This window comes from Cardiocondyla obscurior, linkage group LG05 (assembly GCF_019399895.1).
Source record: "Cardiocondyla obscurior isolate alpha-2009 linkage group LG05, Cobs3.1, whole genome shotgun sequence".
NCBI classification, from domain to species: domain Eukaryota; kingdom Metazoa; phylum Arthropoda; class Insecta; order Hymenoptera; family Formicidae; genus Cardiocondyla; species Cardiocondyla obscurior.
Window position 1 is genome coordinate 1,521,301 of NC_091868.1, and position 17,535 is coordinate 1,538,835.

The following is a 17,535-nucleotide window of genomic DNA, read 5'->3' on the forward strand; positions in this document are numbered from 1 at the left end:
ATATCATTTTTTTTATTTTTATTTTTATTTTATAAATATTTTTTTAATCGTACCTACGCGGGGAAACTTTACACGTACGCGTTATCTCAACGAGATGTCCCGTCAGATAACTTAAAATATCGATACTTTATTCGCTTTTAAAATACATATTTCAATAGCACGCAAAACTCCTCAAGCTTGGAAACTCTAAGAATGGATCCGACCGAATGTCGCACCAAATTAATTGTCGTCGCATATTTTCTTATTTTTGCGACAACAGACTGACCGACGCGATGCTTAAATTGAGTTAAACGTAAATCAGAGCGCTCGATACGCGATAAAAGACGATTAAAGACGCCGCTGTCAATTAACAAACGAAAGCTTAATCGCGCTATGTATAAACCGCGAACGGAAGGAATTACTTGAGATTTTCTTCCCTGTGGCATATAATCGAATTAAGTGTGACTCTTCGGCTTAAATCCCGTCACTCGTTTAAAAAGTAATCTTTAGTTTCACTGAAGATTGTCTCCGTTAACCGTTCTTCATTAGCAAATTGGCCAGCAAAAGTCGGCATCCCTCATTAAAGATACACCGTGCCCGTACCGAAAAGTTTTCGAACTAATTTGCCGTAACTTCCTCTCGTAAAAGCTCTCTCGCTCTCTTTCCCTTCCTTATATTAAATAAAATTTTCAGTAATGGCATTCTTGCACAGCATCCAATTTGCGAAGATTACATTCCCCGCCGAATACCGCCAAAGGATCGAAGAAAGCCAACTATCCCGTAAGCACGGCGGGACACTTTACTTAATCGCGCGTCTTTATTTTCAATTATCCCGTCTTATTAATTTTGACTTGAAAATTGTTGGACTTGTCGTTACGTCGCGTCGATCCAGCTCGCACGTTTTTACGAACGTTAAGCGCAAAAAAGCCGCCGTTCGGCGGTGCGATAGCTTATCATTAAGTAAATACCTTATTTACAGGGTGCGAAGGGCGTTGGGTAAAGGCACATGGTCATTCCGTCGCAGAAATCGCTTTCATTTGTCGCTGCTCGCACTGTTCGGCACTTTTTTATTTTTTTTTTTAATTTTTTTTTTATTATTATTAGTTTTTTTTTTTTTTTTTTTTCGCACGGGCCGCAACAATATCGGCGCGACGCATCATTGCTAATTGCCGGCAAGTCTGCCGTTGTCACGTTTACGCGCGTGCTTGCGCGCTACTTTATTCGGGTATCACAATCGGCGGACATGCACAATCGTATTATCGGTTACCGATTTCGGGAAGCGTCGACTTGGGACGCTCGTCAATGCCGGTGCCGTCCGCGCATGAAAATACATCGATTTCTTTCTTCACCGCGGCGCTCGGTGCAGAGCGAGCGACGTTTTGTCTCATTATTGCGAAAAACTCGATTGCTTCTTCTGTCCGGATAATCGTTCGAAGGCTCATCATCTTCTTACACTTCTAACGAGTACGCAATATTAGTATTTTATTGATGTAGCTGGGTATAATATTAATAAGCTAACGGTACATTCAACTAATCTTCTATGCGCTTGCAATCGACGATTACTTCTATAATAACGCAGTAACAATAATTTGGCGATAACAGACTATTACGTCTTTTATTCGTTGCTCGCCGAGATGACTCGCTTCTCGGCGAAGAGACCGCGAGACAACAGAGGGTGCAACTAAGGCGCGGGTCAAGTCCCTCACAGCAGAATCTAACGACGTCGGTCGCCGTTTTACAGATCGACGAATAAAATTTAACGTGCAAAGCCGCGACTGTCGAAAAACGCAACGGAAGCCGCGATATATCCGTCAAATAAATTATAACGCAGTCGAGGCGTCCGGGATCGTGCCCGGGTTCAATGATCGATCATGGAGCGCTCGGTTCACTTTCCTCACAAGTATATGCGTTGGTGGCACGTACTGCCCGCGTCGTTAACTCTTCCACTTCCGCCGTGACGATCAATTTCCGAGATCTCTTCTCCGTCGTGCGGTAGAAAAAAAAAAAGAGAGACGAAAAGACACCCGTCAGCGAGAGACATTTGTAAAGGAGAAGATCCTGGTGCCTTGGCCATCCCGGGATTTCATCAACGATTAAGAACCGCATCGAGGGTGCGGAATGCTCTCCCGCGTCGGGCGGCTCCTTCCGTCAGAAGGGAAGACTGATCGCAGATGGAAGTCAAACTCCACCACCGATTCCTTTTTTATTGACGCAGCGGTGCTCATCGCAACGAACGTATCTTCCTCCCTCCCTCCCCCGCCCTCCCGGAGCGGGAAAGCCCGCTCCTCGCCTTCGGCGGAGATCTCTTCGATATTCATTGGGCAAAGATTTATCCACCGGTAATCTCCCGAGAACGTTCATCGCGCGATTCAGCGGAGCCTCGAGTGCGCCTTCGTCGGCGGCGATGCTCTCTCACGCGACGATCTTCCGCAGAAATCCACGATTGTCGCGGATAATCGCGCCCGTCTTACCAGCACACCACGGCTATCGTCGGATGCTCTCGAATGTCTCTCCGTTTCCTTTGAAAGTTCCGCAGCCGTGACAGGGCCCATGGAGCGAGTCTCGCGCCGGCTCTCCTCCTGATCGATGTGATAGAATAGTTAGGTGACTGCGATTGCTTCCGCATTTCGAAGAAAAGACTCCGAGAGCCCGAGAGTCACGATTCTCTAAAAGAGGAGAAAGGACAATTTTCTGCGCGCCCCGTATCCGGCGTACGCGCGAGATGTTTTTTCGAAGCGCGCCGGTAATCCAACGCCCCTCGTCGCGATTCCTCGCGTCGCAGGAAAAGTACTTTCCTCCCAGGATGACAACGATCGCGCCCGCTTTCCCTTATTTCCTCGCTTCCTCTTCGTTTTTCGAGACGAGTATCGCGTGCCGGCTCGCCCGCCCCCTTCATTTCCTACGCACGAAGATGTTCTCGAGGAGTTCCTTCGTGATCAGTCGGTGAGGTCTGGTTGGGCTCTCGGTGGGCGTACCATAAAGTCGACTGTTGATGGCGTAGAGCTTCGGGCTGAGCTCGCACCTCACGTTGAACCACCAGTCGCAGACGAAGACTGCCTGGCTGAATTGCGTGCCGTTCGGGCAGAGAAATGTTGCTTGTCGACCGTCTATGTCGCAATAATGCCACGCCTGGCATCTCGTCTCCACGTCGGCGAAGAACCCGGGGAAAGACTGGTCGTCGCAATAGAAATTTGTGTAAGGCACCTTCCCCAGCACTGGATAATCCGTGCCCGGTCGACCTGTAATTGAATTGATTGCCGTAAGTTTTTTTCTTTTTTTTTTTTTTTTTTGTTCGCGACATTGCAATTATTTTTACTAAATTTAAACCGACGTTTGTAATTAATATTACACGTTACATAGAGTTTTTCCTTAATTACTAATGTTTCTTAATTATTAACGGCTACATTTAACGAATAAAAATAATAATTAATATTTTAATAATGCGGTTTTTGGTGTTCGAATGCATTTCATCGTATCTCCCTAATATCGCGTTCAATCGTATATTCGAGACTAAATAATTCACGGATTATTCCGGCTGCAATTTCAATGCTCACGGATTCCCTTTGCGTGAAGCCCGCAAGCGCACATAAAGCGCCGGGCGATTTGGATGAGTTAGCTACTTAAATGAACGGATGCGGAGGGGTTAAACGACTCGGTGCAACCACGGTTCTTTGCCTTTTCTCTATTTCCGTTTCCATCTCTTCGTTTGTAGCCGCAGCCATTCGAATTTCATCGGAAAATCGCAGCTTCTCACATACCTTTCTCGAGCAATGGTGCGATTGTGTAATCGGAAACTGAGAACGGAGTATTTTGTCTAGATCAGACATTTAAATCCGAGATAAAGCAGAAGTTAAACGATAAAAATATATATATTTCGAATGCTCAGTAACTTGTCAAATCTTACGTCTCTGTTAAAGGAACTGAAAGCAATTTCTGTACGTATAAAGTTAATTTTGTGAATTAATTTCTTTTTTTTTTTTCTTAACTTTATTAAAATGCTGCATGGCGCACTCGGAAGTTTTCTCGAGATCAAAATTAAAGTGTTTCCCATTTAATATCGGTAAGCGTAAACAAGTGATCATCCTAGGGCGATCAAAGGAGAAGTGGAAACAAAGGATAGACAACTCGAAGCTGTTCACGTCGTGGCTGAAAGAGGTTCGAAAGCGCCATTAAAATAGCCCGAGAAAGCATCCTCGGGGTCCTCCCCTTCTCACGTCCTTACCGCCACTTGTCTGTCCTCCTCGTTGCCGTCTTTTTTCACCCCATCGTTCGTAGCACGGCGGAAAACGAAATAATTAGACCGGGCACGAAGCATAGGGTACACCTTCGAAAGGGGTGAATAGCTTGAGAACGAGAATACGTTCGACGCTGGTGTTGTCGTAGATTCTACCGAAGTTATAATTACGCGACCAAACCGCAAACCGGGATGAAAACGAGAGAGAGAGAGAGAGAAAGCGAGAGACGCAAGCGAGAAAGGACAGAAGCGAGTAGTTTAGCGGGCGAAAGCGGGACGGTGAGCGTTTATTCCGTACGGGTACGCAGAATCTCTTCCGCTGACAAAACAGATCGGACAAGCGACGCAAGGTGTGAATTTCATATGGATGTCTCGGTGAAGTACGGTCGAGTTTATGCGACCGCGTCGGTAGGTTGCACGTTCTGTATACGTTCCCGGGGTTGTTGCGCGCGTACAGACCGGTCCATTTCGTCGTATCACATCGCATCGCATCCCGTCGCGTCGCATCCCATCGACGTTGTGTCGCATCGGTATTCCTGCAGGCGCTCGAGATGAAACCTGGCCAATCCACTGTTTCCAGCTAACTTGTGAAACGGCCTTCCGCCGAGTGAAACTGACGCGGGAAATTTCTCGATTCGCCGAACAACGCAATATAATAACGCATGTTAAATTCAAACCCGGCTGGATCCTTTTAGTCGAAAGGTGCTCGTTGGAAGTTTTTTTTTACGCCGCCGTTAAGCGTGGAAAGTGTAGCTACGTTTTTCTTCGCCGTGGCTTATCTCTCGTGGCTGTCTAAAAATACTAAACTTTTTTCGCCGCGTGATTTGTTTACTGTTGTTGAGCTGACCTTACGCAAAGCTCGCTCGACTGCCGAAATCGCCGGTCAAACCGGTTCACGCTGTCCGCCGCCCGCGCGTCCTCCACCTTGCGAACTAGGATTCTTGGAACGCGAAGGCTGCCGGCCAGACGTAAATACACGCACGTACTAAATACTACCGCGACGGTCGACTGCCGAATTCGCTGGTCAAACCGGTTCTCGCTGTCCGCTGCCCGCGCGTCCTCCACCTTGCGAACTTAGAGCGCGAGGACCGCCGGCCGATGTAAACACACGCACGTGCTCGCGGCGAGTTATAGATAAAATTTTTTTAAAGCGAAATAATTTGAGATCGAACAATTTTTAATAGTAAAAGAGATATAACTGATTAATTATATCTTTCGTTAAATTAAGTTATCGGGCGATATTGCTATGAAAGATTTTTTTTTTAAATTTATTTTTTGATATAATTAATGAGGCAAAGCCGAACATTTAAAGTACGATTTAAAATGTTGAATACCTTTTTATCCCTACATTCAGGGTGTAATCTTTCCCCGGGGCTAACGAAGGAACTTTCTTCATAAGCGAGCGGCCTCATTTTTAATTCGGTTCGTTAATCAGAGAAAATGCTGGCTCGCCACCGTATTTGTTATCCGAATACTTTCCGGTATTACTTTAAGGAAGCCGTGCGGGCTCAGCGATTCCATTTTTGCGCGAATTTTACGCGTTGGCACGCGACCAACGTCTTTTCCGCGCGGCGACGAGACCGGTCTTGTTATCTTTCCCGTTGAGAGATCAGCATGCTCTTTCCTTCCGTGTGTAATCTTATAAGAGTCGTGCATTTTTCCTCTCTTTTGGAAGTGAAACAGGAATTCTTAAAATCAAAGACTCAGACACGCATCGCGAGGCTATACATCGCCGAACGGTTGCATCCGGTAACGCGCGAGATTCACGGCGGTTTTCTGGCTCCGACCTTTAACTTTTTCTTAAGTCTTTTTACGCGAATCTTTCAGTTTCGGTTGGCTGATTCCGAGCTTGCAAACCGAGTTACGAAAAAATTGTAATTTTAATTTAATTTAATTTTATTTTATTTTAATACGAAAAATCTCGTCTGAAGACATCGTGCACGTAATTTCTTTAATGGTACGCTAACTACTTTCATATTTTAAACAATGTAAGATCGCCGTGCTTCCGCGCGTACAAACGATCATTTCGCTTTGTTGCCTATTGTACTACCTGTTGTTTGGTAGCGCGATCCCCTTTTGCAGCTCGAGTTGCGCGCATCGCTCACAAAGTCGATATTTCTTCCGAGCGAATCGCGAACTATCTCGGATGTATCGGGAGAGATGCGATGAAAAGTTCACGTAGAAAACTGGATCGCGTCGGGGAACTTCTGTCTCGAATTATTGAAGCAGAATAAATAAGCAAAACGGGACGTACGCGAATCAGAGTTCCCTCCCTCTAGTCTCCTTCATCTTCTTTTTTTTCTTTTTTTTTTTTTTGACTCTGCCTTTCTTCCTCGCTTCTTACGCCGCGCAAGTTCTTAACGCACAGTACCGATAATAGACGCTCTTCTCTCTCGCAATCGTTTGACGTTATTATTAGTGCCGACAATTACAAAGACATCGAATTTCCGCGGTGCTGTCATGTCTTTCCCTTTCTCGCTCTCGTCTGAGTCGAGCCATTCGCGAGAGATAAAGCGACCGTCACTTCCTTTTCTTAGCGTCGCTGTAAAAGTGACGGCTAACAAGCAGCGAAAAATGCAACGTCGAAGCAGCTGCGGTTCGCGATGGAAGGCCAGCAGCGGGTCGCGCTCACCAGCGTCAGAGATTTTTGTCTCCCACCTTCCCCCGAAGCGACCCGTCCGTTAAATGAAAGACGCGTAAATTGCTTAACGACTTGTTCGAGATAACGCGATCGTTACTTCCTCAACGTTGCGCGCCGCGACTCGGCGCTAACATTTCTTGCGTGTGCATTGGGCGGATGCAAGTACATATTTAAGCGCCTTGTGCAGTTGGCAGATGATCGAACGTCGATATCCGGCGAGAGAGATGGTTTGCTTTGTGCATATAACAACCAGATGTCAAGCTAGAAAGAGAGAGAGAAGGAGAGAGACAGAGAGAGAGCGTGCGAGAATGCGCGTCTCGATTAATCCGGAACATGTCCGGAGGCTCTTGCTCAGAGAAGCTCTCCCATGTGCGTGCGAGTGTACTCACGCGGACGGAACCGAATCGCTTTTGGAATAGATATGCAATGCCCGAGCGTTATCACGTGCAACAAAATAGTTCCGGAGCTGAGCAGCGCCGAACTACGGCCGAGTCGAGCGGATTCGAGCGGCGCGTAATGAGACGGAGAACCGAAATGGTCATACGGGTTTCGGTAATCGTACCGAACACGATTAAACAGCCGTTTCCTGTGATTATCCAGCTGTTCGTTTACACTTCGGATGCGTTTGTCCTACGAGCGGGATATTAATCCTTTCAGCGGACCGAACGGCGCGGCGTGGCGCGGCATTAATTGCACATGCGAGGATTCTGTCATCTCCCTTTCTCCCTCCTCTCTCTCTCTCTCTTTCTCTCTCGCTGTCTCTCTCTCCTGTCTCTCTCATAAATTCGGGAATACGCGTGTGCTGGTGCTCGTGAATCTTTTAGCATTATTTCAAATATTGAAGGAATTATATACATATATTATTCGACAGAATTAATTTAATAATCATTGACGAACCGATTTCGATGGGTCATTAGTAAATCATAGAGCGGCGGCGAAGGATTTAGAAAAAATTTAACGACGGCGGTCTACGTCCGTGGTTGTTTTATATAAATTAATCGTATAAATATTTATTATGCATCTATTTCTGAACACGTATCGGCTGCTTGTACGTAACGTCCGGCCAATATCCTTTCTGCATAAATTCGCTTTTCACGTAACCATCCCGCGCAGTCTCATGCTCACGTCTCGCGGACGAAGGGCGAAGGCCTTCGACGTCCGCATGATCCACGATCGCGCACGATCCGTCCCCTTCCGCTACCCTCCGCCTGTCCGGCATCCGTCTTTCTCTCTTTTACGTCTCAGCCATCGTCATAAAGTCAGCCGGGCGCACGGGACGAGGTTTGCTACAACTACCCTTCACCCCGCATTGTTCCTCCGTCGGTCTTTCTCCGATGCACTCGCGGTCCGCCGTCGCCCTCCGTCCTCCGACTCTCCTACCGTGTCTCCGTCCCTCCCTCCCCCTCAGCGGTACGCCCCTTTGTATATCACCCTTACCCTCTCCCCTTGCCGCGCCACCCTCGGCACCACCGCCCCCGTTTTCCCCGCCATTGTCCGTATGTCATGAAACGCGCGTAAAGACGTACCTGGTTAGGTTCGCACGAGGGCAGGAGGGAGGAGACACGAAGCGGGAAAGGAAGAAAAGACGGGAAAGAGGGTAGCCGAGGGGAATAAAAGCGAGACTCGCGTAACGGACCCCCGTATTTCCATCCCCCGTTCCCTCGCATCTCGCGCTGCCCGTTCCGTTTTCACCCGCGACTCTCTCCGCTGCTCTCGCACCGCCGTGACATCGAGGAGAGCACCCACGCTCGGTGCAGAGTTCATCCGGGGTCGGACTATTTCATTATCCTATCCGAGAGTGGCACACCGAGATCCCGGGGCGGAGGGTGACGTCGGGCAGGGCGCCCGCTTCCGCGCGACCCTTCGGGGTGAATTGAGAACCGTTAAGTCAATGAGATAAGTTTACGCTATTATATCGATTTAATGTCGCGGTCTATCCCTTCCTGCGCGTATCTCGTTTTAGGGATGATCTCATTGCGCTCGCCCGAGCCATAAACTAAAACAGACTTTTTTCGTGATTACGCAAGCTACTTTTTTAACAACTAAAATCTTTTCGGGTATGTGAATGGATCGGGCGAAGGTGTAAAGGTCCACAAACTGTAAGCTCCGGAATAAACTAATGTAAAAAAAAAGAAATAAAAAAAATACAATATATTTCGTCTCCGTTATTAATTATTAATTTTTTTTTTTTTTTTGTGTTTTAAAGTTCGTTGCGGTACTTCCTAAACGTTCCTGTTAAATGTCATCTCCACGATACAAACTGTATACGACGCGGTCGAGATTGTTTCGAAAAACTAACTCGGATTTAGTTTCCCTTGTTTAAAAATACATTTTGTTTTACGCACACATCCGCTTTTTTCTATTTCCAATCTCTTCTCGTTATTCGCTATCTGTTTTGTCTCGTTATTTCTCTATATTTCTGTATCCTCCTTCCTCCCCCTTTCTCTGTTCTTTATCTGTTTCGCTATTTTCCCCAAGGCATTGCCCTCCGCCGTTTATACTACGCAATTATCCCCATCGACTCGGCTTCGCTCCCTTTTCGCCCTGCAACGATTCAGTCGCTTCGGGGCGGCATAATCAGCCCTTGTATGAAGGGTGTCACGGCAGTTAGCCGCACACTGGAGTTTACGATGGAGCGACGACGTCGTAAATTCCTCGTGCATTGTTTGGGAATTTGCGCGCGCTAATCGGTCCTCGTCACGTCGGCGAAAGGCGCGCCGACGTCGTCGTTGTCGACGACATTGTCGCCGTCGCATCGTTGTCGCTCCTCGCTGCAAGATTGACGTCAACGTCGACTACGATCTCGTTCGTCATCGATGGATATTCGCGGAATTTCGCTCCGGCGCCCTCGCAAATTTCTCAAATTCGCGGGCCCGATCGTCGCGCTGCACATTTATCGGATCGCTCGGGGGAAATCGACGCACCGATAATCCACGATTTTATGTTTCAAATATCGGAGGAATTATTATTAAATTACCCCACGGCTAAAAAGTACACCTACCGATCGCGACGTTGCCTGTCTTTATCGCGCACGGTGCTGCGTTGCTTTCCGAAATTCGCATGTCGGCCAATGTTCGTTCGTACGTTTATCAACGCGAGACGATTATCGCCTCTGGTTATAAAGCAGCCAGGGAATTAAGCGCGACAATCGCACGTTACACCGCGGTCGCTCGCGCCCGTGATCGATTTAATCGCGCGACGAAATACGTTTAACGCGTTATCAAATAATCAGATCTAGTAGAACAATGGTCGGCAGGATTAACCACGTATATTATTCGCGTTTCCATGGCGGGCGGCGAGCGTATCCCTTCGGGCGTGAGCCCGAGATAAATGATCGCTTTCGGTTCCGTAAAGTTTCACGAGTACGCGGGCACACGCGAGTACTTCAGGTACTTATGGTCGTATTTAATTTAGTGTATGAATTTTATGCGCGCCGAACGCCCTTTCCCGTGTTGCCCGCTTATAAATCAGCCCGCCCGACGTTCTCTATCGCGTGTAACGTGCACACGCAGGGGTTGCCTTGCCGCACAGCAGCCTCTCTTCAACCTCTTCTATCTACCCTTGCCGGTAGCGCGATGTGCAAACTCCATTATAGGAATTTTCCCTCCTATACGCGAAGGCTGCAGCAAATATTTTACGATCGATCGACTAAAGGGAACGAGGCGCTTCCGCCGGCCGGGTGTTTTCGCCCTTAGCAGGGCGACCGTCGTGGCAAGTCGATGCGGATGCCGTTCGCCTGCTCGCGTTACGATAGGTCAGCGTTGAAATTCAAAGCGGGCCTTCAAAGAACCCATTAGCCGGCACAAAGTGACATAAATCGCACTTAATGCGGTATAACCGCGGGTTTAATGACTAACAAGATTATTACGGTGGTACTTGAGAATAAGCCGCGCTTAAAAATGCCTCCCCCCGCTAATTTCCCGCCCCTCCTTCGGGCAGCGCGAATTTTTCCGTTTCCGCGGAGGAGCACGTCGTTTGGTCGTGACGAAACTTTACTCGTCGCGGTGTCGTCTCGCACTTGTCCATCGTATCCTTTTACGAAAATTGATTCTCTAATCGTATTCTTAATCTTTTTATGATTTATCGTACAAATTTTCCTCGAAATAGAAAGGTGTGTGTCGAGGAGTAAAAAGCATCGCTGATAAAGTCGAGATTAATAGCGTTTCTCGTTCGGTTACACTGACGTGAATTTATGATGCTACTAATAATGCAGTTATCTCTCACGTTGAAGTAATGATTTTTAAAACCAAAAGCGACCGCTTCTCTTTGCACTTCGTGCCGGAGGGATAGCGCGAGAAAGGAAAAAAAGAAAAAAAAAAACCAGAGACGATATATCACGCGTAATTCGCAGAGTGTAAATTACAGAATCCCATTAGTGAGCGGTTTACTTGTTTTGCGCTAATTGCAAAAATTACTGAACGCGCGACAGTGTTCCCTTCCAGATGGCCTAAATTCGTTTCGTCCCTTCGCAGCCTCTCGCTACACTTTGCCGCGCGATTCAGCTCGGTTATAATTGATTTAAAATAATGATAATATCGCGGAACAATTTTGAGAATTCTGGTCGATCTGTTAAAGCGCTTATCGACAAATCCGTCGCAGTTTCTACTTAAGCCAAGCAGATTTAACCCGTCGAAGCTCCTAATGCCGTGAAACTTGTTGACGAAGCCTCGTCCTGACTGAATACAGAGCTCCAAGTTCACACACTATCGTATAATATTAATTGTACATATATATATTTTTTTTTTAATTATACGAATCTATGATATTTAAGTTAATATCGAAAACAGCCAATTAAAAAATCTCCGATAGACCTCGATAATTGGGAACGAAATCGTGGGGGTTAATAAAAAGGGCCGATTTTTGCCGACGTAGTAAAGTACCCCGACGAAAGTTCGAGCTAGTGAATCAATTAAGAGGGTGTTTTTGCAGACCGGGGAATAAAGAAACGTGGCTGAGAAATCGAGCGGCGAACGGGATCGTTACGTCGGCGGTGTGCCCTTCTTGTCTCATCCGAGACGTGGAATATCAGTGAAATTGCCGTTATCTCCGCGGAAAACGGGCGCGACGCGGTGTTTCATATTCGACGAGTTCCTTCTCCGGCTCGGGGCGCGCTTTATGCGATTGCGGAAACGAGGAGGAAAAGGTAAGGAGCGGGTGGAAGATAAGTTATTGCTCGTCGAGGTATGCGGCTACGTATTTCCTTATACTTCCGCCTCGCACCGGCATCTACCTCTTCATTCCGGCGTCTATTGTCGGCCGGATTACCTGCTGAAGGGTGTTCATGAACGCTGGGCGGTATTGCGTCGTCCGTCTAGATTTAAATCCCATCCATTTCCGGCCAGCAAATCTTGTATAATCGCAGCCGACAAAGCGTATCGTTCGACTTGCCGCTCGACTTCGCCGTGAGCGGCATATCGCCGTACGTTTTCGTATGATCGCCATCTCGCAAATTGGCTGCACAGGGTGTCCCGAAACCGCCAGGGATCGCGAATCCTTTCTAGCATTGTACGACCGATTTTTCTTTCAATTAATTATTAGCCATTTTTTTTAGCTTTGTAACAATTAAGTATCTCTCCAATTAATCTTTATATTTATTTACGAATTTTTTTTTTTTTTAATTGACAATTAAATTATCGAAGTTTTGATATTATTGTTGGTTTATTTTTTGTTTTTTTTTTTTTCCTCAAGAAAAGTTTTGACTTGAAAATTTTTAACGGAGATTTTCTATTCTAAGTTATCATTTACGCGTTTGCGGGCCACCCTGTATACTTTGCCAAGCTTATATCAGCATTGTGCTGCAAGTAGATCAAGATTAATGAAACTTTCCTCCGGGATGCATATCTTTCCGCACGAAACTTCCCTCGGAAATGATGATTCCATGAATGCATTAGATTACTCAACCGTTATATACAGTTACGTCTTTCTCGCGGATTCGGTAGTGTTCGCCTTATAAATGGTCGGAGACGGTACTTTAAAGTAAAGGGTCAATTCCACGCGTTTCTGACATTTCTCGCAGTCTGGCACCGCCGAGCGTGAAATATTTTCTACCCGAGAATACGAAAGGCGCGTTCGACAGAGAGTTTCTACGCAATCGACTTGTCTCCTCTCCTGCCGTGTTTCATCATATTCTTGCATTCTCCATTTCCTCATTATTTCCCGTTACTTGGCGGAAATCGTTCTCGCGAACGTCTCGCGATACCCGCCGCTTCCCTGCGCGCAAAATTCTCTGCCCCCCTTCCTCCGTCTGTTTCTCGCCAGTTGAGAAATAACAATCGACCGGCTTTTACGCGACGCCGTCCACTCTCGATTTCAAAGGAGGCAACACTCGGCGCGGAACGAGGAGAAAACGGAAGGAAGAAGAAGGCGAATGAGGCTGATGGGTAAGGATGGGGAAGCTTGCGCGCGTAGAAATACGGGCGTAAGACGAGATAGATCCGAGACTGTTGCACTTTCACCGGGGATCGCCGCGTCCTGCCTCTCTACCCTTTGCCCGACAAAGCAGTTCACAAAGGGACAACTTTGCGCGAGATGATCTTGTTTACGTACCGGGTATCGATTTACCAAGATCGAGGTACTCCCGCACGGACGGGCTCAGGAATCCGGGCGGCACGACCGGGGCCTCGTTCGTCGGATTGTTCCTCTCGTCGACGGGATCATCGTAGTAATAGTCGTCCTCGTCGGGATCGAGAGGCTTCGCTCGCTTCGACACCTTGTTGCCCCGACCTCCACGCACGCCGCCTGCAAAAGCCAACTCTTAGATTAAAAAAATAATTTTTTTTTAACATACAAGTAGCCGTGAAAGGGAACGACGTAAAAATGATTAACTTAAATATTATATAATTTAGTACTTTAGATGTTAAAATTTTTATTATTTATTTCGACGTCAAGTTCGCAAGGAAAGGGCGACGAATTCACGTAGATATAACCCGCTTTGCGGTCGGAAAGAATTCGACAGTCTAAATTTTTTTTTCTTTTTTTTTTTCTTTTTTACTTGAACGTTTAAATGGTTGAGCGTCTTAATTTACAAAAGTTTGCGTCGATCTGATGCGCCTCGAGACTAATGGTTCTGTTATCCTTTTAATTGCACTGTCTTTTCTCTTCCTATTAATTCGCATGATTGAAACGCTGTGCCGGGTCTACTGTTATTTCCTTCTTGATGAGTCCGCCTCTCTGCGAGGGGAGAAACAAAAGTGGTGGCCGAAGAGAAGTGAGAAAACGAAAGAAACGTTGGCGTCGCCGCCACCCGTCGAAACCTCGAGGGGTTTTGGTCATTTGAGCAATCTAAAATTTAAATCATTTGAAAATGCGGCCAGCCGTCACGACGCGGTTCCCGGCGGTAAACAAATTTTTACAGTCTCTTTAATTCATGCGGGGGAACGTTTAATCGATGTTGTTCATCGCCGCGCGCTGTTTTTCCTCCCGGGAGAAACACCGCCGGCCTAATGCTCTGTGGCTTCTCTTCCTCCACCTTTGGTACAGATGCACAACGGTATTTGCGTTCCGGATCCCGCCGCCCTCCCACCGTACGTGAATTCCTCTTATTGTTACGTTCTCGCTGAATATTAATACCCGGGCTGTGATTTTCGTGAAGCACGGCGCGCCGGAACGTTTCGCGCTTCAACGACAGCCGCCGCGGCGAGTAGCTTTGCGAACGTGTCTTTTGTAAAATGTTGAAATTTCTCGACGCCACGTCAAACATTCAATAACTTCCCATATAACTTTCCCAGTACGAGCGCGCGTGAGAAACGATAACGGTGGTAATTTTAACGACGGGGTCTGGTCGCTCGAAAATTAATTAGCTCCCCTCCCCTCCGAACTTCCGAGGCGCGTTAATTTCGATCAAGTGCCCAGGCAACGCACGGGACCGGATCACTTCGACCGCGTGCAGTACATCGCAAATATATATTTTGAATAACGCCGGCTGAGAAGCGAAGCGCGGGTCAACGCGAAACTTCGGCGGTTGCCTCTCTCTCTCTCTCTCTCTGGCCCGCAAACGTGTATCTCGCGAAACTTTCGCGTCGTTAGACGCTGCCGGCGTGAATGGGCCAAGTTCCGCGTCGACGGACTGGGTCAAGTCCCCGAGTGTCTCGCAGAGTCTCCCACTCGTCGAATAAAAGTGGCTGCCGCGCCCTGCCGCGAAGAAAAAAAAGCCTTCACACCCGAGTGAGGAAACGAAAATTCGGAGTAAAATTCCGAGCAAAGATTTGGGAATCACGGACGCGGAAGAGAATTTTATCGCGCGGTCCTTGATTAATCTGAACCGTCGATCGATCGGAGTCGTCGTAAAAATTGAGGATGAAAAATACAACTCGCGATCCGAACTCAGCGTCGACGTCGACGTTGAGCTTTTTTTTTTTCGCGAACGGTTTTCCTTCGGATTTTTGTCCCCGGGCGCGAAAACGATTTGTTATTGCGTCGCGCCGATAAATATAAACGAGAGAATTCGTGATTAATGCGATAAATTCGACCACGTAATCGCGCTATGAATCCTTAGTAGGGCACAACGCGAATAGGGGATGGCGTACGTGTTACGTCGCTTTACGAAAGCTCGACGGGATACCGTGTTCATCCCATTTGATACCGACCGCCGCGTCCGTGCGGCGGAAGCTAATTAATGGCTCATCGACAAGCCGAACTTTATGCGTCAAAACGCTGCGGTTTAATTCGCGCTCGCGGACAATACGTGCTTACGCGCGCGGGATTTGCGATCGCTATAATATGTTGCCGATTTTCTTTCTGTTTTTTTCTCTCTCTTTTTTTTTTTTATCTCTCGTTCCTCTCCTTTCCTTCGTGCGTGAATTTCGCTGTTGATCGCGCGTGAAATACAATTTCGATGTTACGCGGGAGGGTTTCCGAAAATGCTCACTGTAAACACTATTAAATATCGCGAAATATTTCCAGTCCGCGTGTACGAATCGAATGCCGTTTAATGTGCTTTGAACGTGCACGATAAAATATTGCCGAGGGGAGGGCTTTTTTTTTTTGTTCTTTCCGAGACAACGGCGCGTTCGTAGCATTGATGAGTAATCGCTATGATCGCGAGAATTTACACGGATGACTGACACGTTTCTTATCGCGTTCGAGCTGTTCGCTAAATGCTCGCTCGAAAGTTAGGATCCTTGCATAATTTAACAAACGCAGTCTTTTTTTTCCCGCCCCTCTGTCAGGTATCGATTTCTCGTTCAATAACCCTTTATGACAGAGCCGCCTGAGATTATTACGATATCATCCGTGCCGTGGATGTGCCTCTTTGAAGTATCGTTACTTCTTCAGCTAGTTTTACAATTTCCACCGTGTCGCTCGTAGCTTCATTTCGCTGCGTATTTACTTTATGCCGCTCGCAAAAGGTGGATCGAGTTCCGGAGTATAATAAATATTGTCTATCTGTCCGTCCTCCTCCGTTTCCCATTAAAGGAGCAGAAAGGAGCGTGGAAGAAAAAGAGTCGCGTGCGCGTGCGCCCCCGCGTCGTAACTATTTTCTGCGTTTCACTCGACGCGCAAATATCCCAGGGAAACGGCGCTTTAATATCTCGCTGCTGCATGAAAATTCACCAAGAGAGTCCCAACCGAGAGAAAGAGAAAGCGCGAGAAAGAAAGAAAGAAACGGACGCAGACGGGTTAGTCAGTGGGAGAACTGCAAAGGAATCGACGAAGGAAAAAAAAAAGAAAAAAAAGAAAGAAAGGAAAAAGAGGGACAGGGGAGCGGCGAAGAATGCAAAGAAACGAGAAACAAGAGTACGATCGTTTTTCACCGAGCGCGTTCCCGCGTGCGTGCGTGCTGCGTGGGAAAGCCGGCCGTCCGCAATCTCGCGACCGCGTCGCGGCGCACGCCGGAAAAAGCGCCGATGCGCAAACATAGGTACGAATCGCGCGCTAATTCTCGTATTTATCCGTGTGCGAGGCCGATCGTGCACGCGTCCGGTTTGTTCGAACCGCGGGTTACCGTGGCCGGCCCGGGCCGGGTCGGAGGTCATAGCAGGGGGGAGAAGTAATCACCCGCGCGGAGACAACATGCGGCGATGCTGCACCACGCCTATTATCCGAACATCGTGTTTCCTTGACGGGGAACCGGCTTAAAGGACATTAAATATGTATGACGGTGTCGAATCGCGTTGACCCCTCCCTCCCCCCTTGCTCCGCCGCATCGATCTTCGCCGCTCTGCAACGTGGCTTGTCGCCGATATTTCCGTACGGTAACTCTAACGAGCTTGCACGAAGATCCCGGAGGCGGTTCGATCCCGGGAATACGGGGAGAATGGCTATCCGGTACCACGCGGTTACGTCGAAATATTCAGTTTCGCGAAAAAGGTTTTCGGCCGCGCGAAGCCGCGGGCGCGAAAACGAGCGATCCCACGATTTTTTTTTTTTTTTTAAATAAACGACGAATTTCGGATTTGCGCGAATTTATGTGACTGAGATGCGCCGCGTTGCGCTGCGTTCTCCCTGATATCGAATGATAAAATACGGGCGCTCGTATGCAAGTATCGGACCGCGGGATCAAATAACATTTGTTATATTAAATGCCACGGACAAACAGGTGTAATTATTCGGCCGATCTGGTCGGATGCCGAATAATTATCAAATACGTACCGGCGGCAAAAGTAGGTATTAAGCGTACTCGACCCGAACTAAATTACCGCAGCGGGGTGTGTAATAACGCATGGATGCGTGGACGCTGCGA

General features: G+C 47.6%; 2 protein-coding genes across 3 annotated transcripts in view; one reads left to right on the forward strand and one right to left on the reverse strand.

Moving 5' to 3' along the window:
* The window catches only part of Qin (tudor domain-containing protein qin), a 139,428-nt gene that overhangs the window by 77,182 nt on the left and 44,711 nt on the right, over nt 1–17,535 (forward strand). The window lies entirely within an intron of this gene.
* Nucleotides 2,273–17,535, reverse strand: part of LOC139102464 (uncharacterized) — a 50,992-nt gene continuing 35,729 nt past the window's right edge. The window contains exons 6-7 of the mRNA XM_070656363.1: nt 13,401–13,592; nt 2,273–3,218 (exon numbers count right to left, since the gene is read on the reverse strand). Coding sequence (XP_070512464.1) covers nt 2,872–3,218; nt 13,401–13,592 — 539 coding nt within the window. The 3' untranslated portion in view covers nt 2,273–2,871. The remainder of the gene's footprint in view (nt 3,219–13,400; nt 13,593–17,535) is intronic.